Source organism: Rattus norvegicus, chromosome 3 (assembly GCF_036323735.1).
Source record: "Rattus norvegicus strain BN/NHsdMcwi chromosome 3, GRCr8, whole genome shotgun sequence".
Taxonomy (NCBI): Eukaryota; Metazoa; Chordata; class Mammalia; order Rodentia; family Muridae; genus Rattus; species Rattus norvegicus.
Genome location: NC_086021.1, coordinates 135380860 through 135405470, shown reverse-complemented (window position 1 = coordinate 135405470; position 24611 = coordinate 135380860). Strand labels below are relative to the sequence as shown.

The 24611-nt window shown below is 49.0% G+C and overlaps 1 protein-coding gene across 3 annotated transcripts; it reads left to right on the top strand.

Annotated features, from left to right (window-relative positions):
- The first annotated feature begins 1334 nt into the window (after window positions 1-1334).
- Window positions 1335-24291, top strand: Mall (mal, T-cell differentiation protein-like). 3 transcript variants are annotated; one of them, XR_352582.5, is made up of 5 exons: window positions 1339-1545; window positions 17000-17167; window positions 20175-20297; window positions 22946-23072; window positions 23443-23576. XR_352582.5 is itself a non-coding variant. In XM_008762181.4 (4 exons), exons 1-4 carry the CDS (start codon window positions 1435-1437, stop codon window positions 23623-23625), a joined length of 585 nt encoding a protein of 194 aa, XP_008760403.1. In that variant the 5' UTR covers window positions 1335-1434; the 3' UTR covers window positions 23626-24291. The 3 variants fall into 3 exon arrangements, 2 of the variants coding, with proteins under 2 accessions (XP_008760403.1, NP_001014204.1); XM_008762181.4 differs by lacking the exon at window positions 22946-23072 and having other exon boundaries at window positions 1335-1545; window positions 23443-24291; NM_001014182.1 differs by having other exon boundaries at window positions 1405-1545; window positions 22946-24291.
- The last annotated feature ends 320 nt before the right edge of the window (window positions 24292-24611 follow it).

The following is a 24611-nucleotide window of genomic DNA, read 5'->3' as shown; positions in this document are numbered from 1 at the left end:
CTAGGATTCAATGGGCATGGTTAACCTCACAGTCTACTCAGAATTCATGCTTTCCAGGCCAGTGAGATGGCTTGTCAGGTAGAGGCATTGACTGTCCCTCAAGCCTGATGACCGGAGTCGAATCCTTGGAACCTGTGTGTACTTCTTACTCTGCTGTTCCTGATGCCCCATGTAGATTACGGTCACGTCAAAGGGGGTCAGAGCCCCAAAGAATGCATAATGCTTATGTATGGCATTCACAAAAGGTGGATGGCTTCGGATGCCAGCAGCGTGGGGACTGAAGCATATGAACTATAAGCTCTAGAACTTGGAAAAGATTGAGGCTGGCTCGAAGCTTGCTGAGGAGACCTTTGCTTTTCCCTGCAATGCCTTGGCTTTAAGCTTTGCTTCGTGTATCCAAACTCTGCTGGCCGCTCCAGACCAGGTGGGGCTAACAGGCTACTTCTCCAAGCTTGCCCAGGAGTTCCCTGCTGTTGCTAAGAAACAAGACACAGGGCTCTTGTGCAGGACATCCCCCAGTCCTTGGGGCAACTCTTCCATGCCTCCTCTCCTCCTGAGGAGGCTTTCCAACTAGCCTTCTGGAGCCAAAGAGGGAAGGAAGACGACTCTGGGGCGCCAGACTTTTTCCTCAGGGTGGTGGAAAAAAAATGAAGGTTAGTGGGTTGGTAAAGAAGAAAGTGACCCAGTCTCCAGACCTGACGTGTGTGTGTGTGTGTGTGTGTGTGTGTGTGTGTGTGTGTGTGTGTGTGTGTGTGTGCAGCCAGCCCCAGGCTCTACTCAGGAAGGAACTGCCTGGCTCCAATCCTGTGTCCTAACTGACTAAGAAGACATCAAGAGGAGGAACCAAGAGGAATTCAGAGTCCCTGAGGAGGGGAGGTGGAAACCAGGCTGCTCCAATCCTTCCATTAGAATTTGAGGACAAGGCGGATGCTGCTGTGACCGCTCTGTGATCCTAACTGCACCTCTTTCTAGTCTCCTTTCTTGGAAAGGTACAACATAGACACGTGGTGGTCTGTCTGAGCTCCAGATGTGTGTGTAGGTGGCTAACCATACAGTAGATCCTCAATAAAATGGTCTTTATCTTAGCAAAAAGAGCCCTTGCTTACACTCTGAGCACAGAGATCATCAGGGGCATACAAAGCTGTTCCATTCACACACTGTCACTCATATCATCTGGAGTCATTTGCTCCAGCATTCAAAAGTTCCTTAGCAGGGAGGTCTAGATAGAAAGAGCCTCTGCAAGGCTGGTCTGTCCCCTCTCTTGCCTAGCCACAGTACACAGAAGGACCTGATCCACTGGAACCTTTCTTTTCCCCTCCCAGGCGACGACGTCCCTCTGGCCGATGGGTGTGTCTGGCGGGCGGGAGGTGATTCTTGCACAGCTGCGGGCGCGGGCGAGTGCCGCGGAGTAAGGACGCCAGCATAGGTGACAGCATGGCCTCCCGGGACACACCGCCGGCCACCAGCTACGCCCCGCCTGAAGTGCCCTCGGGGGTCGCCGCCTTGTTCCTCACCATCCCCTATGCCTTCTTCCTACCGGAGCTGGTGAGTGTGGCTGCCCCCACCTGCGGGGAGGGAGGGGCGGAACCACCGGGAACCTCTCTGTAACTGGGATGGGGAAAGGCAGCTAGCTACAGGCTCCTGCTTTTCCCGTGTCCCAGACTAGGTTCCAATAGAGCGAATTTTCCTCTTTCCCAAAGCTTGAAGAGCCATCCCCAGGCCACTCGCTTGCTGGAGGAGTCCAGCCACCTTCTAGACTACCCAGACCCCTAAGAAAATTCTATTACCTGGTTTCTTTCCCCCTTGCTGTTTCCTAAAGTTCAAAGAACTAGGGGACTCTCTAAGGGCCTTCTGAAAGAAGGTCTCCCAGCATTTTCTCAAATCACATCAGCTGACTTTGAACTTTGATTTATGTGTACTCCCTGCCAGAGGGAGCTCCTGACAGCATCATCCATAAAACAATCTGAACCGCCCAGGTTACTCTGGAAAACTTGTTGCTGCCCGACTCTGGGACACCACACAGCAGAACTGGGCGCTAGTCCATGCCTGCACTGAGCAGTGCATTCAGTAGAAAACAAAACAGGTCCCTCGGCTGGTTCCTGCTCTCATCCACCTCCCCCACTCCCCGCCAAGCCTCCCGTAATATCTAGTTTGTGGGTGAAATTTTCTTCTTAGCCCTGAATTTGACCATGCTGCCTCTGGATTGGGAGGGAGACTTGGAGTAGGACTGCTTACATAAAATGGGTGTGACCAACCCTTTCCCTTCTCCTGGTCTTCCGTGGAAGGTTAGGTCCCCTTGAGTGACCTTTAGGCAAATTGCTTAACCAACAGCCATTCTTGTCGATCAAGAAAGGGAAGTCAGGCTTATGGGTTCCACAGGTAGGTGGCCTTGATAGAAACTCCACCTAAGAGGCAGGTTTCTTCCAGCGCCAACCCCCCACAAATGTGGGCATCCTGCCAGGCTGATCACGTCCTGAGCTCTGTGTGCCAGGCCCTGGGTGTGGGCCTCACTTTGGAACAGCCACATGGATGGCAGGATGGCTCTGCTGAATTCTATTGAGAGAATGCTTGTCAGTCACGAAAATCATGGTCAGCGGAGTGGCTACCTGCCAGGGGTCTCTGTGGACAGAGAGAGGCTTGGGAGCATTTTCTGAGCAGTTAGAATGCAGCATGGTGTCCCAGCCAGATGAGTGAGGGTCCAGTCCTGTCACTGGGAGTTGCCACTGGAAGAACACTGGATGCCGGAGGCAGGAAAGCAGTCAGGTAGAGAACTGTCACTAGAGGCGCTGACAGGTGTCCCCACCTCTCCTCCTGCAGTTGGATTCCTGGAAAAGTACTTTCCTGGTGTCCTGGGACTTCGAGGGGATGAGGTCATTGTCATTGATTTGATTTTCTTGACTTACTTTTAAATAGTTTTAGATTTCTCCTAAAGCCATAGTGGCCGCACAGGAAGTCTGTTCCTCACTCTGAACCCCCAGGTCTCTCCAAGCCAGGAAGTTAACACGAGCACTCCGCCATTGACCATTGTTGTCCTACTTGCTCATTTCCCCACTAATATCCTCCCCCCAGCCCAGGATCCAGGTCAAAGCTCCTGATTGTGCTTGGCTGTCCTTCCCCTTAATCCCGGGAGGTTCCTCCGCCTTCGTCTCCGTCTTCTAGAGAAAGCACGGTCGGTCGGCTATTGCGGACCCTGGTCGTAGTTAGACTTCTACGCTCGCTCACTGTCCCTGTCGCTTTAATTTGCAATCCATCTTCATTCATTGATGAAAACTTAGAAAACACAGAAATGTGTTCACAGATGGAGCACATGCACGATCTCTGTGTGTACGTGTGTGTGCATGTGAAGGGATATTTCAATCTGTGTGTGTGAGTGTGTGTCTGAATCTGAGTGTGTGTGAGTGCACATATGTGAGTGTGCTGTGTGTATGTGTGTGTGTGAAGGGGTGTGTGAGTCTGTGAGTGTGTCTGAATCTGAGTGTATGTGAGTGCACATATGTGAGTGTGTATATGTGTGCATGTGTGCATGTGTATGTGTGTGTATGTGAAGGGGTGTGTGAGTCTGTGTGAGTGTGTGTCTGAGTGTGTGTGAATGTGTATATGTGTGCATATGTGTGAGTGTCTGTATGTGTGAGTGTGTGCATGAATATGTGTGTATGTGTGTGAGTGCATGTCTGTATTTGAGTGTGTATGAGTGTGTGTATATGTGTGCATGTATGCGTGAGTGTGTGTATATGTGTGTGTGCATGTATTTATGTGTGTATGTGTATGAGTGCGTGTCTGTATCTGAGTGTGTGTGCAATGTATGAGTGTATGTGTGTGCATGTATGTGTGAGTATGTGAGTGTGAGTGTGTATGTCTGTATCTGAGTGTGTGCTTGTGTTGAGTACATAATTCTGCACATGCTGCTTGTACCTGCTCTGAGCATGCCTAGAAGGACTCCAGAATGATGTGTGCCTGTTTGGAGGATGGGGAAGGAAATGAGAAGGTGGGGGAAAAGATTTTGATGTCATGGGCAGAAGAAGCTGGGAAGATGTTATGTGTGCGGGATGAGTTTGTCCAAAGCCCTTCTTTTGGCTCTAGTGATCTGATGTATTCTCGCTCTGCTGTCTACTGGGGCAGTGTGAAAGCACCAAGCCTCCAGGCACCCCTGATCCCTAAGTCTTCTGGTGTGAGACAAAAGTCTATATAGAACACATTAGAAAGCACGGAGGCCAGGACACCTCTGCAGAGCACAGAAAGCAGAACCCTAGAGCTAGGGCACAGTGATTCCTCATGGGGTAGCTCGGGGTGATATCAGCACATGGTGTCTACAGTGACCTCTCCTAACCACTGTGTGTGTGTGTGTGTGTGTGTGTGTGTGTGTGTGTGTGTGTGTGTGTGTGCGTGTGTGTGTGTGTTCACATAGAACCAAGAGTGGGCAGATTCATTGTCAGATCAAAGCGGACAAGCTCTCCCTAATCATGGGCCTCTTTGACTGCAGAGGAAGTACAGCCTCTAGCTCTTCGTGGTTCTTGAAGATGACAGCAAAGGTTACTCAGGCTCCCCCTAGCCTACTCTAGTGACCTTTGACCTTTGCCTACAATGCTTTATCTCCCACTCCTCAGCATTAAAATTCACATTAAAACATTTTACTCTGTGGTAGTGGTTGTTCTCACAGGAACTTGTAGTCCCCGCATCTAACTAGCATTATTTTCAACCCAGGAAACTGAGGTTGGGAAGACAGATCTCATGTTTAGAGTAGATTTGTCTGAGAGCAACTGAGGTTCAGGACTGTCCCATAACACCAAAGCCCCCTTTTTGCTACTCTCTAGACTTCCCCAACCCATCCCACTCCCTTGCTATTCCAAACAGTCTATTAGAAAAAAATCACGATAATGATTTTAGTTCAAGAAAGTTATGTACAGAAATGTAACTGAACAGTACACGACCTTTAGGTACCCACTCGTCCTGTGAAGCGTGAATCTTGGTGTCCATCTGAGTTGTCTGAACCCCCAGTTTGCTCCTTTTTATTGCTGAGTGAGCCCTTGGTAAGGACTCACCGTAATCTAGCCCAGCTCTATTGAATGTCTCCTGACGTAGGCAGTTTCAAATGGAACTGCTCTTGGCGCCTTGCTCAGGTTTCTGTTGGGGGCATCATTTGTACTTCTTTGAGGGGAAACACCTAAGAGTAACTTGCTGGGTAGAACAGTAGATGTCTATTTTATTATTATCATTAGGAGACTGAGAAGTTGTTTTGCAGGGTGGCTGGGAAGTGGTTGGCTGGTTTGCATTTTTACTGCTTCACTAGCATGGCGTGAGACTTCAACACACCCAAGGCTTTGTTCAGTGTAGTGGTGACTCCAGATTTCTTATCTGAAAGTACAATTTGACGATAACCTCTTGAGAGTGAAGAACCTTCACTCGATGGGCAGTAAGGTGAGGATAGGCCTCCATTTATTTTTCCCACCCCGTGGAGAGTGTGGGCACCGGATTACGCCAGCACTGGGGGTTGAGCCTGAGGTGGGCAGAACAGCCAGCCCTGCCTCTTTCTACAGAGCCAGTGTTTGTGAGAGCAGAGGGCCCACCCCGTCGTGACCTGGGAGACTCCTGAGCTCTGGGGCAAGCTCAAGGGTGGAAGCTGAGAGCTGTCCCCAGTGGCTGTCCCTGGAGATTGCTTTATGAATGAAGGTGTGAGGGAGTCATCTGAATGTTACCCTTCTCATTAGTTGACTCTTTAATTAGATTTTTGCCTAATTAAAAAGCAGCAGGTGAGAAAAGTCTTAGAGGGTCAGCTAGTTAAAAGGGGAGGAGGCCCGAGTTTGCTGTTTGCTGTTGGGAGCTCTCCTCCTTCTATCCCACCCCTACCCCGGGAGGTTCATCTCTATGTGTCACCCCAAATCCCCAGTTTCACCCTGCTTGCTTTTTACTATTTAGCCATATTTAAGAGTTTGTTTGAAACTGCAGAACCCAGGTAGAGCCAACACTGCTGGGACTGAGAGTGACCAGGAGGTCTGCAAGGAGGAGTTAGGGGTTTTCCTTAGAAGTTGGGTTTTCTGTCCCTAGCGTTACCCTCTCCCCATCCAATGGCCTGGCTCATGCAAGCAGCTCATATGAAGCTTGTTCCTCACAGACTGACTTTATCACTTCTGTGACCTCAGCCTGAGCTCCAGGCTCTGTTCTACGGTGACCAAAACCAAGAAGGGAGACTGGGGATGGATCGGTGGGCAAAGTATCATTGTGAAAGCATGAAGACCTCAATTCAGATCTCAGCACTCAAGTAAAAGCTGAGACGAGCAGCCCCAGCATTGAGGGGCAGATGCGTGGTGCTGAGGGCTCACTAGACAGCTACTACAGTCAAAGCATCAGGCTACAGGTTCAAGGAGACACTCTTATCGAGAGAGAGAGAGAGAGAGAGAGAGAGAGAGAGAGAGAGAGAAAGAGAGAGAGAGAGAGAGAGAGAGAGAGAGCACTCCAGGGGAGACTTATCTTAGTTAATCATTTAATTAATTAATCAATTAATTAATTCTTAAAAGCCACTGAGGAACATGTCCCAGTGTCAAACATCTGGCTTCTTAATACACACACACTAGAATGAACATGCATAGGTAAACACACACAAACATGCACACAAACAGGCTTGTGCGTACATACACACACACACACACACACACACACACACACACACACACACACACACACACACACACACGAGAACTCTCTTAGCTTATAGAAGCAATCCAGAGAACAGTAAGCACATGAAGAGACCACTGTCCCCCACCCCCAGGTTAGAGGAATAAAAGGGAAGCAGTGTCTGGTACTTAAACTCTGAAAGAAGCGCTTGGCTTGCTGATGTCCAGATCGATGCTTACAGGGGCTCTCGTGAAACAGGCATCAGCCAGTCAGGGGCCACAGGGGCCTAAGGAAGAGCCAGAAGCTTCTGGAAAGAAAGGAGCAAGACTGGAAAAGGCCACAGAAATAGCTCCTCACCAGTGTCTGTCCACCACCCCATCACCAAACAGTGACAAGGATGCTGCAGGAATCCATGCCCTGCAGAAGACGAAGGAGCAGGAACTGAGCAGAGACAAACTGGGAAGCTGCCTGTTCACCCTGCATCCCTCCTCTCTCCCTTCCTACTCCTTGGAAAGTTCTAGGTCTGTTCAGGCCACATGATTCAACTAAAGCTTGCACATGATTCTTTAAATAAATGTGAAATAAATGTTCTGTCTGTACAAGCAAGACAGACAGCGCTGGTCAGGTCCAGGAAGTCAGCAGATCACAATGATTTCATGTGCACATCAGGCTTGAAGGAAGTAACCTGGGATCAGGATCAGAGGGCCCAGGATACAATGTCATAGTTAAAAAGGGCTAGCCTGGACACTCAATTCATTCCACTATTCCCAGGAGTTTTTCCCCCAGTCAGGGCAGAGCTGAGGGAGTCAGAACAGTTTCCTGAGAGTCGTCCAGATCAGAGAGTGGAGGAAGTAGGCTAGAGCCAGGAGGAAGTACAAGATCTTTGACCTAAGTCCCTAACTGCACTCTGGTCCCTGCCTCTGCCAGTCTTCCTTTTTGCCCCCCACCCCCACCCCCATCCCTGCCAGCCAGCCTCACAACTCTAACCCCTTGGGTCCTTCCCCATTTGGATTTCAGATTCCCACTGCCTGGCCACAACAAAACACCCCCAGATGGGCCCCCAGAGTGGAGTCTCAGGGGCTTCGCATCCAGAGGTCTAGACTCTAGAACACTGGTTTTCAAGCTGTGTGTCGCAATCCCTTTTGGAATTGAACAACCCTTTCACAGTGTTACCTAAGACCATCAGAAAACACAGAAATTTACATTAAAATTCATAACAGTAACAAACTTACAGTCACGAAGTAGCAACAAAAATAATTTTATGGTTGGGCATCGCTACAACATGAACTGTATTAAAGGATCGCAGCATTAGGAAGGTTGAGAACCACTGCTCTGCACTGTTCTGATCTATTTTAGACAAGCCCATCTAAGATTCCTGCTGTGGATGGGTTTTCTGAGCTTTCCTTTTCAATTCCGCCTCTGGAAGGTTTATAACCCTCAACCCCTACCCATCTAGACACCCTCTCTGCCCAAGCGATTTCTTTGAATATCATCTTTCATGATGCTGTTTTGTTCCAGGGCTTTGGGTCACCCTAGGGTGGAGAGGAAGGTGGGGATGGAGGAGGAAGAGGCAATGGGGACCGAGAATCCAAACAGAGCATCCCACACACTAACCCTAACCCTAACCCTAACCCTAACCCTAACCCTAACCCTAACCCTAACCCTAAGAATTTCGGGAACCTGGGAGGGAGCAAAGCAAATGTGGATGAGAAGGAAGCAAATGGGCCTCTGTCCCCATCAATCTGGGCTCCTGGGAGAAGGCCCCGCTCACAGCTGGGCCCAGAAGGTAACAGGGGCACTGGCTGATAAGTGTTTCCTGAGCCCCGTCTTTCTCAAGGTAGCTATCCTGCTTGGCACCAGCCTCTGCCCTTTGCTGGGGACATGAAGACCTCAGGAAACTCAGGGCCCAGACAGCAAGCAGGGGAGAGCAACAAAGACAAAGTGGAGGGTGGCAGTGGAGGGTGCTGGGCTTTGGTAGGGTGGCTTTCTGGAGGAGGTGACATCAGACTGGTTCCTGCCCTGTAAGGTCTGGTCACAGCTGAGCTGAGGTGGTCTCGAGGTCACATAGAGGAACCAGTGGGAAGATTTGGGGAGCCAGTGCCTGGGTTTCTGGAGACAGTGGGTGTCCAGAGCTGCACTGAGGACTTACACAGAGACATGAAATCAGTCACAGAGCCTGGACCAAAGGGAGAGAAGGAATCAGAAGCCTAGGGGGTGGTGAAGCCGAAAATGTGGGGTACATTTAGCTTCCTAAAATCCACAAATGGAGACGAAAAATGAAAATCAGCCCACATACCCAGCCCTACCCCATCCCCAACCCCCACTCCCGTTAACACCTAGTGCTTTCTTTTTAATTTATTTTTTAAGAATCAGGAAAGAAAGAATTTTTTATCATTCTATTTAGTGTTACATTGTAAATCTGTGCAGTTTGATCAATAAAACTCAGGTCAGTCGGAGTCTGAATGAGAGGGCATGACCCAGGAGCAGGAAGCCCCCAGAGCAGGGAGGAAGTATGGGTCAATTTGCTCAGAAAAGGCACTAGCTCCAGGTTTCCTGGGCTTGCCAGGTCTGGAGAGCATTTACAGGGCCCTTATGTGACTGTTTGCAAGGCGCAGTGGCCCATGGGGCTCCAACCCACACGATCTGGCTATCTGAGAGGCCAGAATAAGACATGGCCTCATAGGACACAGTCTGGGCAGGCAATTTCCTGCTAACCTTAAAGCCACAAAGAGAAAAATGTTCTCACTGTGAGTCAGGGTAGAATGACTCAGAATTGGTAAGAGTTCTGGGTGTGTTTATTGAGCAGGGAAGTGACTTACAATGATTGATGTTTTTGGGGTTCTGGTGGAGGTATTTGACTGGGTTCCTTGACTTGTCAGAGCTGTGTCTTCCCGAGACCCAGAAGCTTCAGAAAGGCTTCCTAGCCAATGTGTCAGGCTATTCCCAACACTCTGTGGGAGCTTGTGTCTCTGAACTATCCACAGAGGCCTGCAGTAGCAAGGCTTGCCCAAGAACACCCAGATACAGTGGCTATGGCCAGCACTGCCTGTGGGTCTCTGGCTTCCACCAAAGGTCATTGCTAGCTGGAGTCTACATTGTGTGCAGTTCTTGTGTTAGTGACCAAGCAAGTCAGGCCCCTCTGTTAAAGCACAGTCTAAATATCCTTTATCTTTTTCAGCTAAAACTTCTAGTGTGAGTGGAGCATGCTCAGAGGCCTTCCTATCCATCACTTTAATCTTTGCTTACTTGTTCTGAGATCTTAAGCTAAACACCACCAGCCCCAGTGTAATGCATCTACTCTTTTTAAATTATGGCCTTAAAGTGAACATAGTCAGAAATGGACTTACCCCATATGGATATATGTAAGTCCCCTGACTAAAATCCCTAGGCTTTTTGGTTCAGGTAGATTTAGACGTGACTCCCAGAACTCTCCTTGCCTGTTACAGATTGTAACTCTCCACTTTTATATCTTGGCTGTGATGTCTTTGGCTTTGCTTCCTCCAAGAAGCCAACCCATTGCATTTGACGACCGATGCCTGTAGAGATGACTCGCTCCAGGGTCCCTCCCACTGCTCTGGCTTGCCCACCACTGTGTTTTCCTTTCCCACCCTATGCCTGGTTTGTATTTGCCATCCAGGTCCCGGCATTTCTCATTCTCCAGCCAGACCCTCTACCCCCATGCCCAGTGAGTGCCACTGAAGCAACCTTGAAGTCCTTATCACAGGACACTGCTGTGAAGAAGAGACATCCAGGGTGTGCAGGCTCTGGCAGGATACTCCAAAAGCCTGTGGCTTAGAGTCAGGGAGGCTTGCCAGAGGATGGTCTTCCACAATAGACTGTGTTTCACACACACATACAGCTTTCCATGGCAACTGGTGTGTGTGTGTGTGTGTGTGTGTGTGTGTGTGTGTGTGTGTGTGTGTGTGTGTGTATGTGTAAAAACAAAAGACTCAGGAAATAGTATCTCCTTTTCCATGGATATTGAACTCCCACTTCCCATTCTGTCTATTTGATTTCTTCATGCTGGTCACTGACCCAATAACAAGTCATAACCTACAAATGGGTCCATATTTGAAAGCTCTGGTGGAGCTGGGCAATGGTGGTGCACACCTTTAATCCCAGCACTCAGGAGGTAGGGGCAGGTTGATCTCTGAGTTTGAGACCAGCCCAGTCTACAGAGCAAGTTCCAGGACAGCCAGGGCTACACAAAGAAACCCTGTCTTGAAACAAAATAAAACAAAAATTTTAAAAAGGAAGGAAGAAGAAGGAAAGAAAGCAAGCTCCCATGGAGAGAGAGTGCTGAGAGTTGGGGAGCCTGCCACTGCTTGGGGTGCTCCTCCTTGGATGGTTTGGCGGTTACTGCAATCAGGGGTCTGAAGAGACAGCTCAGCACTTAAGAATTTTGGTTGCTCTGGCAGAGAACCTGAATTCTGTTCCCAGTACACACACCGGGCAACCCATAGCTGTCTGTAACCCAGCCCCAGGGTATCTGATATCTTCTTTTGAACCCCTTGGGTATTAAACTCACACGTGCACCTACCCTACCTACACACACACACACACACACACACACACACACACACACACACGCACACACACACACTTCTAACGGGAGATGGGCTGGGTACATAGCTCAGTAACAGAGTACGGCCTGACATGCACAAAGCACTGGGTTCCCTCTCCAGCGCGGAGAGAGTATTCTTAAAAATTGTGCCAGGGAAGGAATAAGGCATGATGAAAAGTCCCTGCAGTGTTCACAGTTTTACAATCAACTTAAAATCTCAGTGTTCCACAGCAATTCTTGCCATTTGCTTTCATTGAAATCTCCCTGGACTTGAAGCATTTCTAGTGGATGCCACAAACCCTCCAGCAGTGACCACAGCAACAGCAGTGTGTGTTTGACGGGTTGCTACTCTCCAGGCCCTCTGCAGGAGAACAGCTACCTGAGAAGAACTAGACACGGTGGCGACTCCGTTCTTCCGCTGAAGGAATATTAGCATACCCTTGTATGTAGCAGTATTGTTCCCCAGAGCCAAAAGGTGGAAGCAGCCCACACAGGCGAGATGATGAGCCAAGAGAAATACTCGTGCCTCTTGGCATGAGGGGATTTTGCCCTGACGGGCCCACTTACGTTGAGATCGCACTGAATACACATCACCTTCCACACAGTCTAACTTAACAGCACAGGTCTACAGCAAGGTCCCCAGTTCCCATCCATGAGTTCCTGGCCATCTAGGAGCCTTGCTCACATTGCTGCCCGAGGGGAAGACCTCACCATAGAGCACTAGGCTGGGGAGAGACACGGCTGCAGAACTGAAAGTTTGTACCTAATGCTTGTCATGTTTGCCTGTTGCAAAGCCAAGACATCATAAGCTCCAAATTGTTGTACGGCAAGGACTACATTATGCAGTGGAACACTAGTTCGCCTTAGAACAAAGGGAAGTTCTAATGCATGCTAAACCTTGAAACCAGTATACTAAGTGGGATCAGCCAGTCGCAGAAGAGAAATTCTGTGTGACTTATTTTTATCCGAGGTATCTTGAGTATTCAGGGGGCTCAGAGAAGAGTGAAGGCTGCTGGGGCTGGAGAAGGAGAAAACAGGAGGTTGGAGTTTCTGTTTTGCGATGGAAATCAGGAACTCGACAATGGTTACACACAGAATGCATGTGTGTAATTTCACTTAACTGCATGTCTATAAAATGGTTAAGATGGGGATTTTGTGTATTTTAGTGCCATTTTTATACTTTATCTTAGCCTAAAGGCTGAGAGTCAGCATGTCTTAGTACAATTTTTAAAAAGAGGAAAGACATACAATGTCCCAAAGACCTTTAATTCCATCAGCCTGAACTCGGAGGGACAATAGCTTTGAGGCATCAGAACAACTACGCAGGGAACCTTCGGGGCTCCCACCTCGTACCACACCTGAATGAGTCCGGTATGGGACTCATTCCTGTCGGCAGCTCCAGGAGCCCTTGCTGGTTTCACTTCTGACTTTATGAGCCCCACCCGTCTTTTGACTTGGTCTTTGCCTCTCAGTTCCCGGGGATTCCTGGTACACTCTGTTGTCACCTGAGAACCGAGTAAGAGTAAGGGAGGAATCTCATGAAAACAAAGATGGGCAGGAAAGACAAGAATGCGGTATTGGCAGAGGGTGAGACCTGGCCTGCTGCCATTTCACCAGCTATGCAGAGAAACCTGCCACCAGTGTCTCCTCCTTCTGCGTGCCTCCAATTCTCAGCTCTTTGGCCCACACTGAACCCATCCCTGGCTTGGAGCCCCACCATGCAGATTTGACACCTGCATATACTTCCCACCTCCCGGGCCATCACTTAGGCAGTCTTTCTCTGACCCTCTAGGCAGACTGGCCAGGCCCTGGTCAACACCACTCACATCTGCTGCATTGCCTGGGAAGGCAGGTCTCATCTGGGACACTTGAGGACAACCACTACCCCACTTGTGCAGCCTACTTTCTTCTTGGTCTTTAAAAAAAAATTGTGTTTCTTGTTTTGGATCATTTTAAACATGACCTTTGTCCCACATTGAAAACTCTGTCCCCTGCTGGTTATGGTAAGAGGGAGGGAACTTCAGTTCTCCCTGAAGCGGAGGCAGGGTCTCAGGCCAGAAGCATTATTTTCCTGTTCTGCATAAATCCCAGCTTTCTGGCATGTTGCTCTCTGCTGGGACTTGTTCCATTTCGGGAAATAAGCACCTTTCTTCTTCTTTCTGAAGGCTGCAGAGGAAACCAGGCATAGCTGGTGTGATAGGTGTCCTCTAGAAAAGCATTTGGGTCAATCTATCTTTTCTTTTCTGCATCTTTTAAAAAGTCTTTTTCTCCTAGCTTTTCTGTATCTATTTAGATGCAACAAGCACCTCTGTAGATTCTTCACTGTGTTCATTCCTTCTGTGTGGAGGACAATGGAGAGTGAAGTCACTGAGTGGAGCATCTTAATTTAATGTATTGAGCAGTGTTTCCCAAACAGCAGGGTGGCCGGTCACACAGGTATGTGTGAGGTGTGGTGGCACAGGCCTTTAATCCCAGCCATCCACAGAGGCCTGTGGATCTCTGTGAACCTGAGGCCAGCCTGGTCTACATAGTAAGTTCCAGGACAGTTAGGGCTACATAGTAAGAACCTGTCTTGAAAACAAAAACAAACAAACAAACAAACAAAAGTAACAAACCAAACACAACCCCCAAACCAGGTATTTAACCTGGAGTATCTGTGGGCTTTAACCATGGGCTACAGACGGGCATGGGAGGCAGGGCAGGGTCTGTAAAATTTAAGGGCAAAAAAGTGTGTGTGTGCCTGTGTGAGTGTGTGTGTGTGTGTTTGTGTGTGAGTGTGTGTGAGTGTGTGAGTGTGTGTGTATGTGTGTGATTGTGTGTGTGATTGTGTGTATGTGTGTGAGTGTATTATGTGAGTGTGTGTATGTGTGTGAGTGTGTGTATGTGTGTGTGAGTGTGTGTGTGTATGTTGTGTGAGTGTGTGTGAGTGTGTATGTGTGTGTGATTGTGTGCATGTGTGTATGTGTGTGTGTGCGCACACTTGTGCGTGTAAGTGCATTTTTAAAGGCTTTCATCAAAGAAGAAAGACCCTGCTAGAGTCTGACTCACACGTACGATAAACGTCTAACTGCAATGGAGTAGCCCCTCCATGGGGGTGGGGATGCATGTCACCTAAAAATACACCCTGCTCCTGGGAGATGTAAAGTGGGGAACAGTGTGGGCAGCCAGGAGGCTCTGTAAAGTTCAATGGGAGCTTTTAAAAAGAACTTGAAAATCACGTTCTCAACTGAGACTACTTGAGGTAGAGGTGTGAGACACAAACACCACTGGGTGTTAATTCTCCTGGAGTTGACCTCTGACCCCAGTGCCATCTACTGTTTAGAAAGCGGAGGGATGTGGAAGTAAAACTCAAACAACATTCCTCTGTATAAGACTTGTTCAGCAGGGCTATTAAATATTCCAAGTAATTGGAGCATGCTCAGAGGTCTTTGAGTGAATAGTGGGAATAGACCTTCCCAAACCTCAGCTAGAAAATGGAAGACAGAGATCCAATCAGGCCGTCTGGTACTAGGGGCTTGAGAGTGCTGCTGAGGGAGGTCTCTAACTGACTCAGGGCTTTTGCTGTGGTTCTAGACGACCAACTCCTGGCACTTTCTAGGAGCGTCTAGCTCCCCTGCCCTCAGCGTGAAATCTGCTTTGGGGGACAGAAACCCGAATGTCCTGCTCTGTGTTCAGGCCCCATTCCGTACTTCCTGTGCAACCTCAGCCCTCAGCCCCCTGCAGTGGCACTGGTGGTGTCCAAATTCACAAAGATGGATATTGTACACACAACAGTAACGGTCAGTGCAGGTTCTGATGGCAGGGAAAGGGTCTGGGAGTCTTTCCGGCTCTGACAGGAGCAGAGGGACAGAAGCATTTGGCTGGCAGCCATGCCTGTCACAGGTGGGCTGAACACAGCCGTGAAAAGATCTGGTGGTTCTCTGGTCTCTCTGGGCGCACAGCAGACTAAATGAGGCAGTTCGAGTGGATGGATTTTTACAAACGGTGAAGTTCCTGGTGAATGTGTGAAGAGATGATTTTCTCATAGATTTTTTTTTCAGTGTAGCCTAACACTCCTCACCTGTGTATCCTGCTTTGCTCCAGGCCCTTTTCTTGGCTTGCAGTCAATAACACAGACCACTACCTGCCCTCTGAGCTCCGGTGTGTCCTGGTGTAAGCACCGGCTGGCTGGTATTCCTACCAACAGCACCTTCTGGGATTGCCCTGGGCCAGCACCTGTGTGCACTTCCTACAGCCTGTCGGGGAAGGCGCTTAGCAAGTACCTCAGAGTGCTATTTTCTCCCTGTGATATCACCAATGGAGGGTGGGGATGGGGGGGGGCAGTCCTCCATCCCAAATACCCTTTCCCTTGGATAAGTCAGACATTTCCAGATCAAGCCTAGAACTTCCAAAACCTCACTTGGAGATGGATTGTTTAAAGTGATTGCTTACAGTAGACCTAGTGGGCCTTTTAAACTAAAATTTAAAATGTAGAAAACTTTCATACACATATGCAGTGTCTTTTAACCACATCCACCCCCTCACTGCCCTCTGTCTTGCCCGCCCCCTTCCCACTGGTCAGCTTTGCAACCAGTACCCCTTCTACATTTTATTTATTTTCTTAGTTTTTGGGTCACTGGTTGAGTTTAATTCAGGTTACTTGCAGAAGCATGTGGGTGTAGGCTACACCCTTGGTGAGAATGCTACCCCATCCCCCAGCGCCTATTACCTGCTAATGGCTCTGCAGGGAAGAACAGAATATCATGAGTCCCTGCAGCATCCACGACAGAGCGCTGCTGGGTGCCATCGATTGTTTGTGGTGCTTGTGCAGCCATAGCCATTATGAGTTCATGAGTGTAATGGCCATGCAATGTCCAGAAGAGAACAGTTCGCAGCCCTGCTCCCCTCCCTCCTTTTCTGCCCTCCTCATCTTCCACATTCTTTAGGCCTTGGAGTGGGTGGTGTAGATGTCTCATTTAGGGCTGAGCACAACAGTCCCTTGCTCTTGGCATCCTGACAAAGGACTTGTGTTTTAAGAGGAGGTCAGGATGCTGGAGCTGGATCCACCCTGTGAGAGCCAGGCTTCCACTCCTGGCCTGTGGTTAGCTAGGTAGCTTCTTACTCCCTCTTCCCATTTTCTCCTTAGGAGCCCAGGATTCTCCAGAAAGACAAAAGAACTTTTCTTCAAGGCAACAGTTAGGGATGTCTTACAGGGGATAGCCGGAATGGCCGTACCTATATCTGTATGCTGGTTAGTTGTAGGCCGAGCTGGTCCCTGAAGCGGGTGACGCTGGGGAAGGTGGAGCCTGAAGGCAGGGTATTTCTCCACTCAGCTAGACAGATGTGAGTCCAGTCTCTACAGAGGGATTTCTAAAAACAGGTGTCTAGTGGGCAGGTGCACCGTGGGGTTGAAGGTCACAGAGAAAAGGGGACAGAGACAAGTTCTTGATATCACAAGTCAATGTCGTCCTTAAAAAGCACTATTTAGGGCAAGGGAGATTGCTCAGGAGTTCTACAGGAGAACCTGAGTTTGGCTCTTAGCACCCACAATGGCAGCTGACGGCAGTTCCAGAGGATCCACAGACTTGACCATGATTCAGAGAGGTCAGCCGTCTTCTGTGTGCACACATACACATTATAATGCACATGTGCAGATCAGGGAACAGCTTGAGAGAGTGGGTTCTCTCGGTGGGTTCCAGAGATCAAACTCCGGCTGTCAGAGTTGATGGTAGGCTCCGTTGCCCACTTTCTGACCCTCAGCTGAGCTTTTAACCAGGGATGCCCTGCAAAGGGACCCCATCCCTCCGACACACAGCAAGCGAAGCCTTCTGTGCTTTTCCGTTACAGGTGTTTGGGTTCTGGGTGTGGACTCTGGTGGCTGCCACACACGTGGCATACCCCCTGCTGCACGGATGGGTGCTGTATGTCTCGCTCACGTCATTCCTCGTCTCCCTGATGCTCCTGCTGTCCTACATATTCGGGTTTTACAAACGATTTGAGTCCTGGAGAGTCCTGGTAAGAACTAGGAAGTGGTACCTCCTGGACTGGTGTCCTGGGTTTGTAAGGATGGTGGGCTTTCCTAGGTGGGGAGGGAGAATGGAAGACTGGGAGTAGAGACCCCATGGGGAAGAGATCCCTATGAAGCCGAGGATTCTTACTTCAGTGAGAGCAACACTTAGCCAGAGTGAAAACATGTTCGTAAATCTTTCCTTGTATTTCCCTCCACTGCCTTCCTTGTTAGGACTGTACACACCTTCCTGGCCTTAAGAATATTATCTGGAGAGATAGCTCAGCTGTAAAGGGTACTTTGTTGCTCCTGCAAAGGACCCAGGTTTAGTTCCTAGCAGCCACATGGAGGCTCACAACCATCTGTAACTCCAGGTCTAAAGAGATCTGTCACCCTTTTTGGGCCTCTACGGACACTGCATGCATATAGTGCACAGAAATAAATAAACACACACATGTATGCATGTATGTGTAGGTGTATATATATGTATATATACATATATACATGTAGGCAAAATGCTCATACACTTAAAATAAACTAAAAAATATTGTACGGCTAAGTGAGGTGGTATGTACTTATAGTCTCAGAACTCGGAAGTCTGAGACAGAAGGATATAGCAAACCTAGGTGTTGAAGACAAGACTGGGCAACGTAGAAAGGCCCTTAGGCCGGAGAGACGGCTTAGTAAGTAAAGTGCTGAGGAACAGGGTTTGAATCCCACAACCCACATAGAGCCCCATGCAGCACATCACACATCTGGAACACCAGTGCTTCCACAGCGAGATGGGCAGCAGACACGAGAGAGCATCTGGTTTCCAAAGGCACACCCTGGCACGTGCCAGTTACTCTTCTCTAGAGGTTGCAAAATGAGGATTGGTCAATTACTGCCTTCTCCCAAGAGCTAGTGAGCATTTTAGTGGCTGCAGGACCTCCCTGTTGAGTTGACGGTGTAACACAGGAAATCAAAACCAAAATCAGGGGCTAGCTCGATGGCTCAGCAAGTGAAAGGGCTTGCCATCAAGCCTGGAAGCCGGGGTTCAATCCCTGGGACTCACCTGGTGGAAGGAAAGCACCAGTTCCCACAACTTATCCTCTGACCTCCACACTTGTGCTGTGCCCTGCTCCAAGACACACACACACACACACACACACACACACACACACACACACACATGTAAAATATTCTGACTAAAGTCAGAAGTCAGGTTCTCCTGACCCCAACATTAGCTGAGTCTAAGTTTCCTTCTCTATAAGTTGGGAATAATGAAAGCAGTCCTGTAAAGTCAACTGTGAACATCACAGGAGATAAAGTGTATTGTCCAGGCAGTGACAAGCCCATAGTGGGACATCATCAAGCTGAAGCTGTAGAAGGCTAGTATAAAGGTGGTGAAAGAATTCACTGAGACAGGGAAAGGCGGAAGTAAGGGATTTATTAGATACACAGCGGGGAGAAACTCAGAAGCATCCAGACACAGTGGTATAGAGCGGAGAGAAACCAAAGAAACATGTGGAGCATTCTGGAGGGCAGATCTACCCAGGCAGTCTTTTATTGCCACCCTGCCCAGGAACAATTGCAGCTGTGCCTTGCTATGGTTAACTCTCTTCGAGGAGATAACGCTCCCATTTGGAAGCAACAAGCCCAGCCCTCCCTGAAGCAAAACAGACTTGTTTTGAGGTTAGTATAGCGCAGCATAGCTATCTGTCTCAGGATGGTGTCCACAGTTAAGAACAATAACTTGGGATTCATGAGGCATGGGTTCAAGACTTGGCTCACCCACTTGAAACTTGAGGTTCGGGGCTGGGGATTTAGCTCAGTGGTAGAGCGTTTACCTAGGAAGTGCAAGGCCCTGGGTTCAGTCCCCAGCTCTGAAAAAAAGAACCAAAAAAAAAAAAAAAAACTTGAGGTTCCATTTTATTTTATCCATTCTTGTATGCTGTGTAGATATTCCATTAAAAACACTGCAAAGAAAGGCTGGGGAAGTGGCCTAGCTGGTAAAGTGCTCGCTGTATAGGCACGAGGACCTGAGTTCACATCCCCAGCCCCTACAAAAAAAAACCCAAGCAGGGTGTCATACATCTGTGACCACAGCACGTGACAGAGGTGAAGGGTAGACGGGAAGAGACAGTAGGATCCTTGGATTTGCTTGCCAGATGGTCTACCTAGATGTCTCTCAAAAATAAGTGTTAAGGGGCTGGCTGAAGAGGTGGCCCAGTGGTCAAAGGCTTTTGTTTCTCTTGCAGAGAAACTGGGTTCAGTTCTTAGCACCTATATCAGATGGCTCACAACTACTTCTAATTCCAGCTCCAAAGGCCATCGACGATCCAAGGCCCTTTTCTGACCTCCACAAACACTGTATGCCAGTATGATACCTACAGACAAGCAGGCACATAAATAAAACCTTTAATCCCAGCACTCAGGAGGCAGGCAAATCTCTGTGAATCTGAGGCCAGCCTGGTCTATGTAGCCAGTTCTAGGACAGCTGATCCTGAGAGGCTTTGTCTCTATAATGAGATCTTGTCTCCAAAAATAAAAAGCTAATTATATATATATATATATATGTATATGTATATGTATATATATATATGAAAGCAATAGAGGAAGACTTCTGAAGCTTACCTTTTACCTACACACTTGCACACATGCACACATGTGTGCATACAGAATACACATGCACACATGCACACACAGAAACACTATAACAAAAGAACAGTAGGATGGTGTTGGGGATTTGGCTCAGTGGTAGAGCACTTGCCTAGCAAGCGCAAGGCCCTGGGTTCGGTCTCCAGCTCCGGAAAAAAAAAAAGAGCAGTAGGAGACACACATGCATATACAATATGCATGTACACACACAGAGAACAGGGTAACAAAAGAGCAGTAGGAAGCACACACACACACAAACCACATACACTAGGGAATGGGCCTGCCTGTCTCTCCCCATCTTCCCTGCTGTGTACATAGAGAGGAGAGCTGCTCGGTTGAGTAACATTGACCCCTGCCTCTGCTCTGCGTTTCCAGGACAGCCTGTACCACGGCACCACAGGCATTCTGTACATGAGTGCTGCTGTCCTGCAAGCACATGCCACCATCATTTCTGAGAACCAGAACCTGGACCACTACTACATCAATGTTGCAGCCTCGGTGAGTGGCTTCATGGCTGCTGGGCAACGACACAGATAAGCACATGTGGAGGGCATTGATTACTTGCAGCTCAGTGCTGTCTTGGGTGTTTTGGACAACTGTATCAAGTCACAGGAGACTGGAGGAAAGGACAGAGTGTGTGTTTGTGCATGCCTGTGTGTGCGCACTTGTGTGTGTGTGCGAGAGAGAGAGAGAGAGAGAGAGAGAGAGAGCGCAAGCGCAGAGACAGAGAGAAAGCATTAGTGTGTGTCCAAACGTCAAGGGCTACCTCTTGCCTGGTGTTTGTTCTCAGATCTCCCTTGAGGTTAATTAAGACATAGAGGCATCTATATAATTTAAAACTGTTGGCCTTTTTCTGGGGCAATAGCTAGTAGCTAGTTATCCCCCCACATGTCTCCTTGTGTCCATGGTTCTCACTGCCTGCTTCCAGCTCCCCCTTCTGCCTCCTTCTTCACCTCCCTCCCACTACCTTTCCCTCCACCTCTGCCTGCCTGGTAGTTCCCACCCCAGCTCTTTATAACGCACAAAGCCACATTCTTTATTCAACTTGGGAGCTTCCCCAAGGCAGCTTGTCTGACTTTTAAAGGCGGGTGCAGAAGTGACATTTACCGATCCTTCTAACCTGCCAGCTCCAAATAATTATTGAAAACACAAAAAAATTCTTTTTTTAGAGTCAGAAAATACAATATTTGTGGGTCACGCCAACACCAGTCTTCAGAATTTTGTTCTCTCCACAAATAAAACCACATTTCTCTTTTCTTACATCTACTGAGAGCTCTGCCTTGTGATGGAGCCTGAGTTGCTGGGCTCAGGCAGCTGTTCTGAGTCCTTTTGTTTCAGTGACAGAAGTCCAAGGAGATGCCATTACTATGTAATGGAAGACAAGGCTACGTGGGCATCATAGAGTGTGCAAAGAGCCAGATGCCCAGGTGGTGGTGTGCTTCTGAGCTCACCTGTCTCTCTACTGTGCAATGGCGCCCTCTTGTGGTAGTTAGCTCACTTGCCACAAGCTTAGTGGCCAATAGCACCTTGACTGAAACAGCATGACCTTGTTAATAGCTTCCAAAGGCTGTCAAGTCATGGCAGGGGCAAAGGCTGCATTCATTAGAAGGCACTGTCCCCAGAATAGGAACAGGGTACCAGACAGGCACTGTGGGCCTCTGGAAAGGTCATGGCATCTCCCAGCAGCCAAAAGGGTGTTTACCTGTTGCCAAAAGGCCTCCCCATCCCTTTCCTCTTTGCCATAGCTCCTGAACTTCCTTAAACTCACACTCCCAGAGAGTGGCCTCTCTACTGCTGCGGGCTCCCAATCAGCCCCCAACCACACAGGTCTTGTTGCTGTCCCTCAGACACACAGGCTTTCTCATTCAGGACCTAGGCAGGGTTGCCCACATTCTACGTCAGCAAGGTATCTCCTTTCCCCAAACTCCAGCCTTTCTCTGCTTTGTGCTCTCCTGGCCTTAACCCCATCTGGACTATTTGTATAGGGTCTGTTCTCTCGGGTTCTTGCTGGAAAATGCAACCTGTCTGCGGCAGGCGTTATTTACTTATTCATTAGACTTATTCACTAGACAGCCAGGCTGGCCTCAAATTTGTCATTCTCCTAACTCGGCTGTCTGAGTGCTGGCATTAAAGGCATGTGTCACCACTTTTTAACGTCTTGCTCGCTGTTGTAGAAATAACTATTCTTGAAGCATAACAAGTGCTCCCAAGCTATTGGATGGATGGATGGATGGATGGATGGATGGATGAATGATGGGTGGGCAGGTGGGTGGATAGATGGATGGATTGGAGAGTGAATGGGTGGAAGGGTGGGTGATGGACGGATAGATGGATGAGTGAATGGATGATGGATGGGTGAGTAGGTGGGTTGATGACAGATGGATAAGTGGGTGGGTGCGTGAGCATATGAGTGATGATGGATGAGTAGGTGGGTGGATTGATGGATGATGGGTGAATGGGTGGGTGAGTGGTTGGAGCAGAGGGTGAGTGGACAAAAGGACAGCAAGGCTGGAGTGGCTTTCATCCTAAGGAGAGCCATTGTACCATTTTAAGCTCATTTTTAACTGTGGTCACGTTTACCTGTTGCAACAGAATAGAAGAAGCAGAGTAGACAGGAGGTGAACTGAGGCCCCAACGGGTCCTAGAGAGGGATGACAGCAGCCAAGACAAGGGAGTCAGATGTACCAAGAGCTGGCAGGATAACAGAGTCCCTGGCGGGCTTTGGCCTTGTCAGTTAGATGGAAGGAGAGTGGAGGAGAGCTCAGGATTCTGTCACTGGAAGCTGGAGGGGATGGTGAATCCTGGAGCTGACCAAGCTCAGTGGCTTTAGAAGTTCAGCTTGGGCCATTAAGAGCTTGAGAAGAACCCTAGATGTTCATAGACAAGATTCTCCAAGCAGATTTCTGGGCATAGCTGTGGGAGTGGCCAGAGCACAGAGACACACATCAAAATGGGCCCAGGGAGACAGCTCAGCATGACCTAGGTCCCAGCTCATGGAGGGAGGAGAGTAGCTTTGAAGCCAGGTGGAGGCCCGGCTTACAGTTGGACAATGCAGCCCTAGCAGCGCCCAAGGAGAAAGCATCCTTAGAGGATGGAGTAGCTGCCCAGTGCTTGCCCTGCGCTGACCCTGCCTCTGTTCCTTCCAGTTCTTCGCCTTCCTCACCACGCTGCTCTATATCCTGCATGCCTTCAGCATCTATTACCACTGACGTGCAGGGAGAACCAAACCCAGCGAGACCCTGGAGGCCATGTGATTAGCCGTTTGCCAACCAGGTGATAAACCCAGCGAGCTACCTGCAGGCCCGCAGGCCATCTCTCTGGGATGATGAGACACACTTTGGCATCGTTCTCTCTGGACACTTTTACTCCTTGTGGTGACTATGAGAAAACTATCCCCCCACCAAAGATGACTGCCCCTCCTTCTTCCCTGAAGAGTCCTCTCACCCTGGCTGCCCACAGGATGACTGCCTTTTGGAGTTTCCCCAACCATGAACTCAGCTGAGCTTGACTTTTCTAGAAAACTAACCTTGAACCCCTTAGGCACTGTTCAAAATGTCATCCCTGCTGTTTCGCCTGTCAGGATCTCTTTGTTAATGGTGCTCACTCTGATAGGTTTAGGAAATTCTCTTATTTTCTTAAACAGGCAAGGCTCCGCAAAGGCTCGACGGTCTACCGGCCTCGCACACACCTTGCTTGCAGCTTGTGCTACGGCAGCTGTCGAGACCTGCCTTCCTCATCACACCCCAAGGAAAATGTACACAAAACCAACTCTGAGGATAAATTTGTGGAAGAAATATACACTGCTGGGTCTGGGGAGTCAGAATGAGAAAGAGGCGTAACCTTCGGAACTGCAGGGCTTGGTGTGCCTGGGTAGAGCCTCAAAGACCAACCTTCTAAGGACCAGAGGCATCCTCGTCCTTTAGAAAAGACGTCAGTGAAGGAGGTTGGAACATCGCAACCCTAGATTTACCTTCAGGCTCCTCCCAGAAACACCAGGGGAGAAGCAACTGCTATATTGTTGTAAGGGCTGTGAAAGGATCCAGATGGAGGTCTACACTCACTTCTGTGTGCTCTCAACTCTTCGTGGGAACCCTCTGGGCAGGGCCGGACTGCAGGATTCATCATGGAAGGGTGTTTGCATTTGGGGGTCTTGCCAAGGACCCCTGCATGCCAAGGGTCCCCACTCAATAGTCCAGTAGGACACAGCCCTGCAACCACCTAAATTACCAAAAGGGACTTAACAGAATCTAACTTTTCTCCATGTGTGTGTGTTGGGGGTTGGGGGTGGGAACCTGAGATGTTGGGGAGGCATGGGATATGGGGGGGATGGGGTTGTGCAGGCTTAGCTTTGACACTATTTACCAGTCACTAATCACCCCCAACATCTTGAAAAGCCACCACTTATCTTTCTGTAGCCTGGAAGCTGTCTGTGATCTTCACCATTGAGTATTTGCTGGATGACCAGAAGTGAATAAAAGATGGTTGGACAGTGGCAAATGTGGAGTCTATTGCTTTGATATTGCTGGCCCATGCATCCGGCCATCATTTTTTTATTGACTATCATGAAATGTTAAAACTACCCCTGGGATGGTTTTAAGTCTTGATAGCTAAGTCCAGGTCATAGTACTCTACTGCTGTGAAGAGATACCATGGCCAAGGCAATGGAGGGAGGGAAGAGACTGGCTCTGGCATGGGCTTTTGAAACCTAAAGGCCACCCCAAGTGGTACACCTTCAACAAGGCCGCACTTATCCCCACAAGGCTACGCACCTTTCTCACTTGGCTTCCCAGGGTCCCACCCTCAGGTCCCATC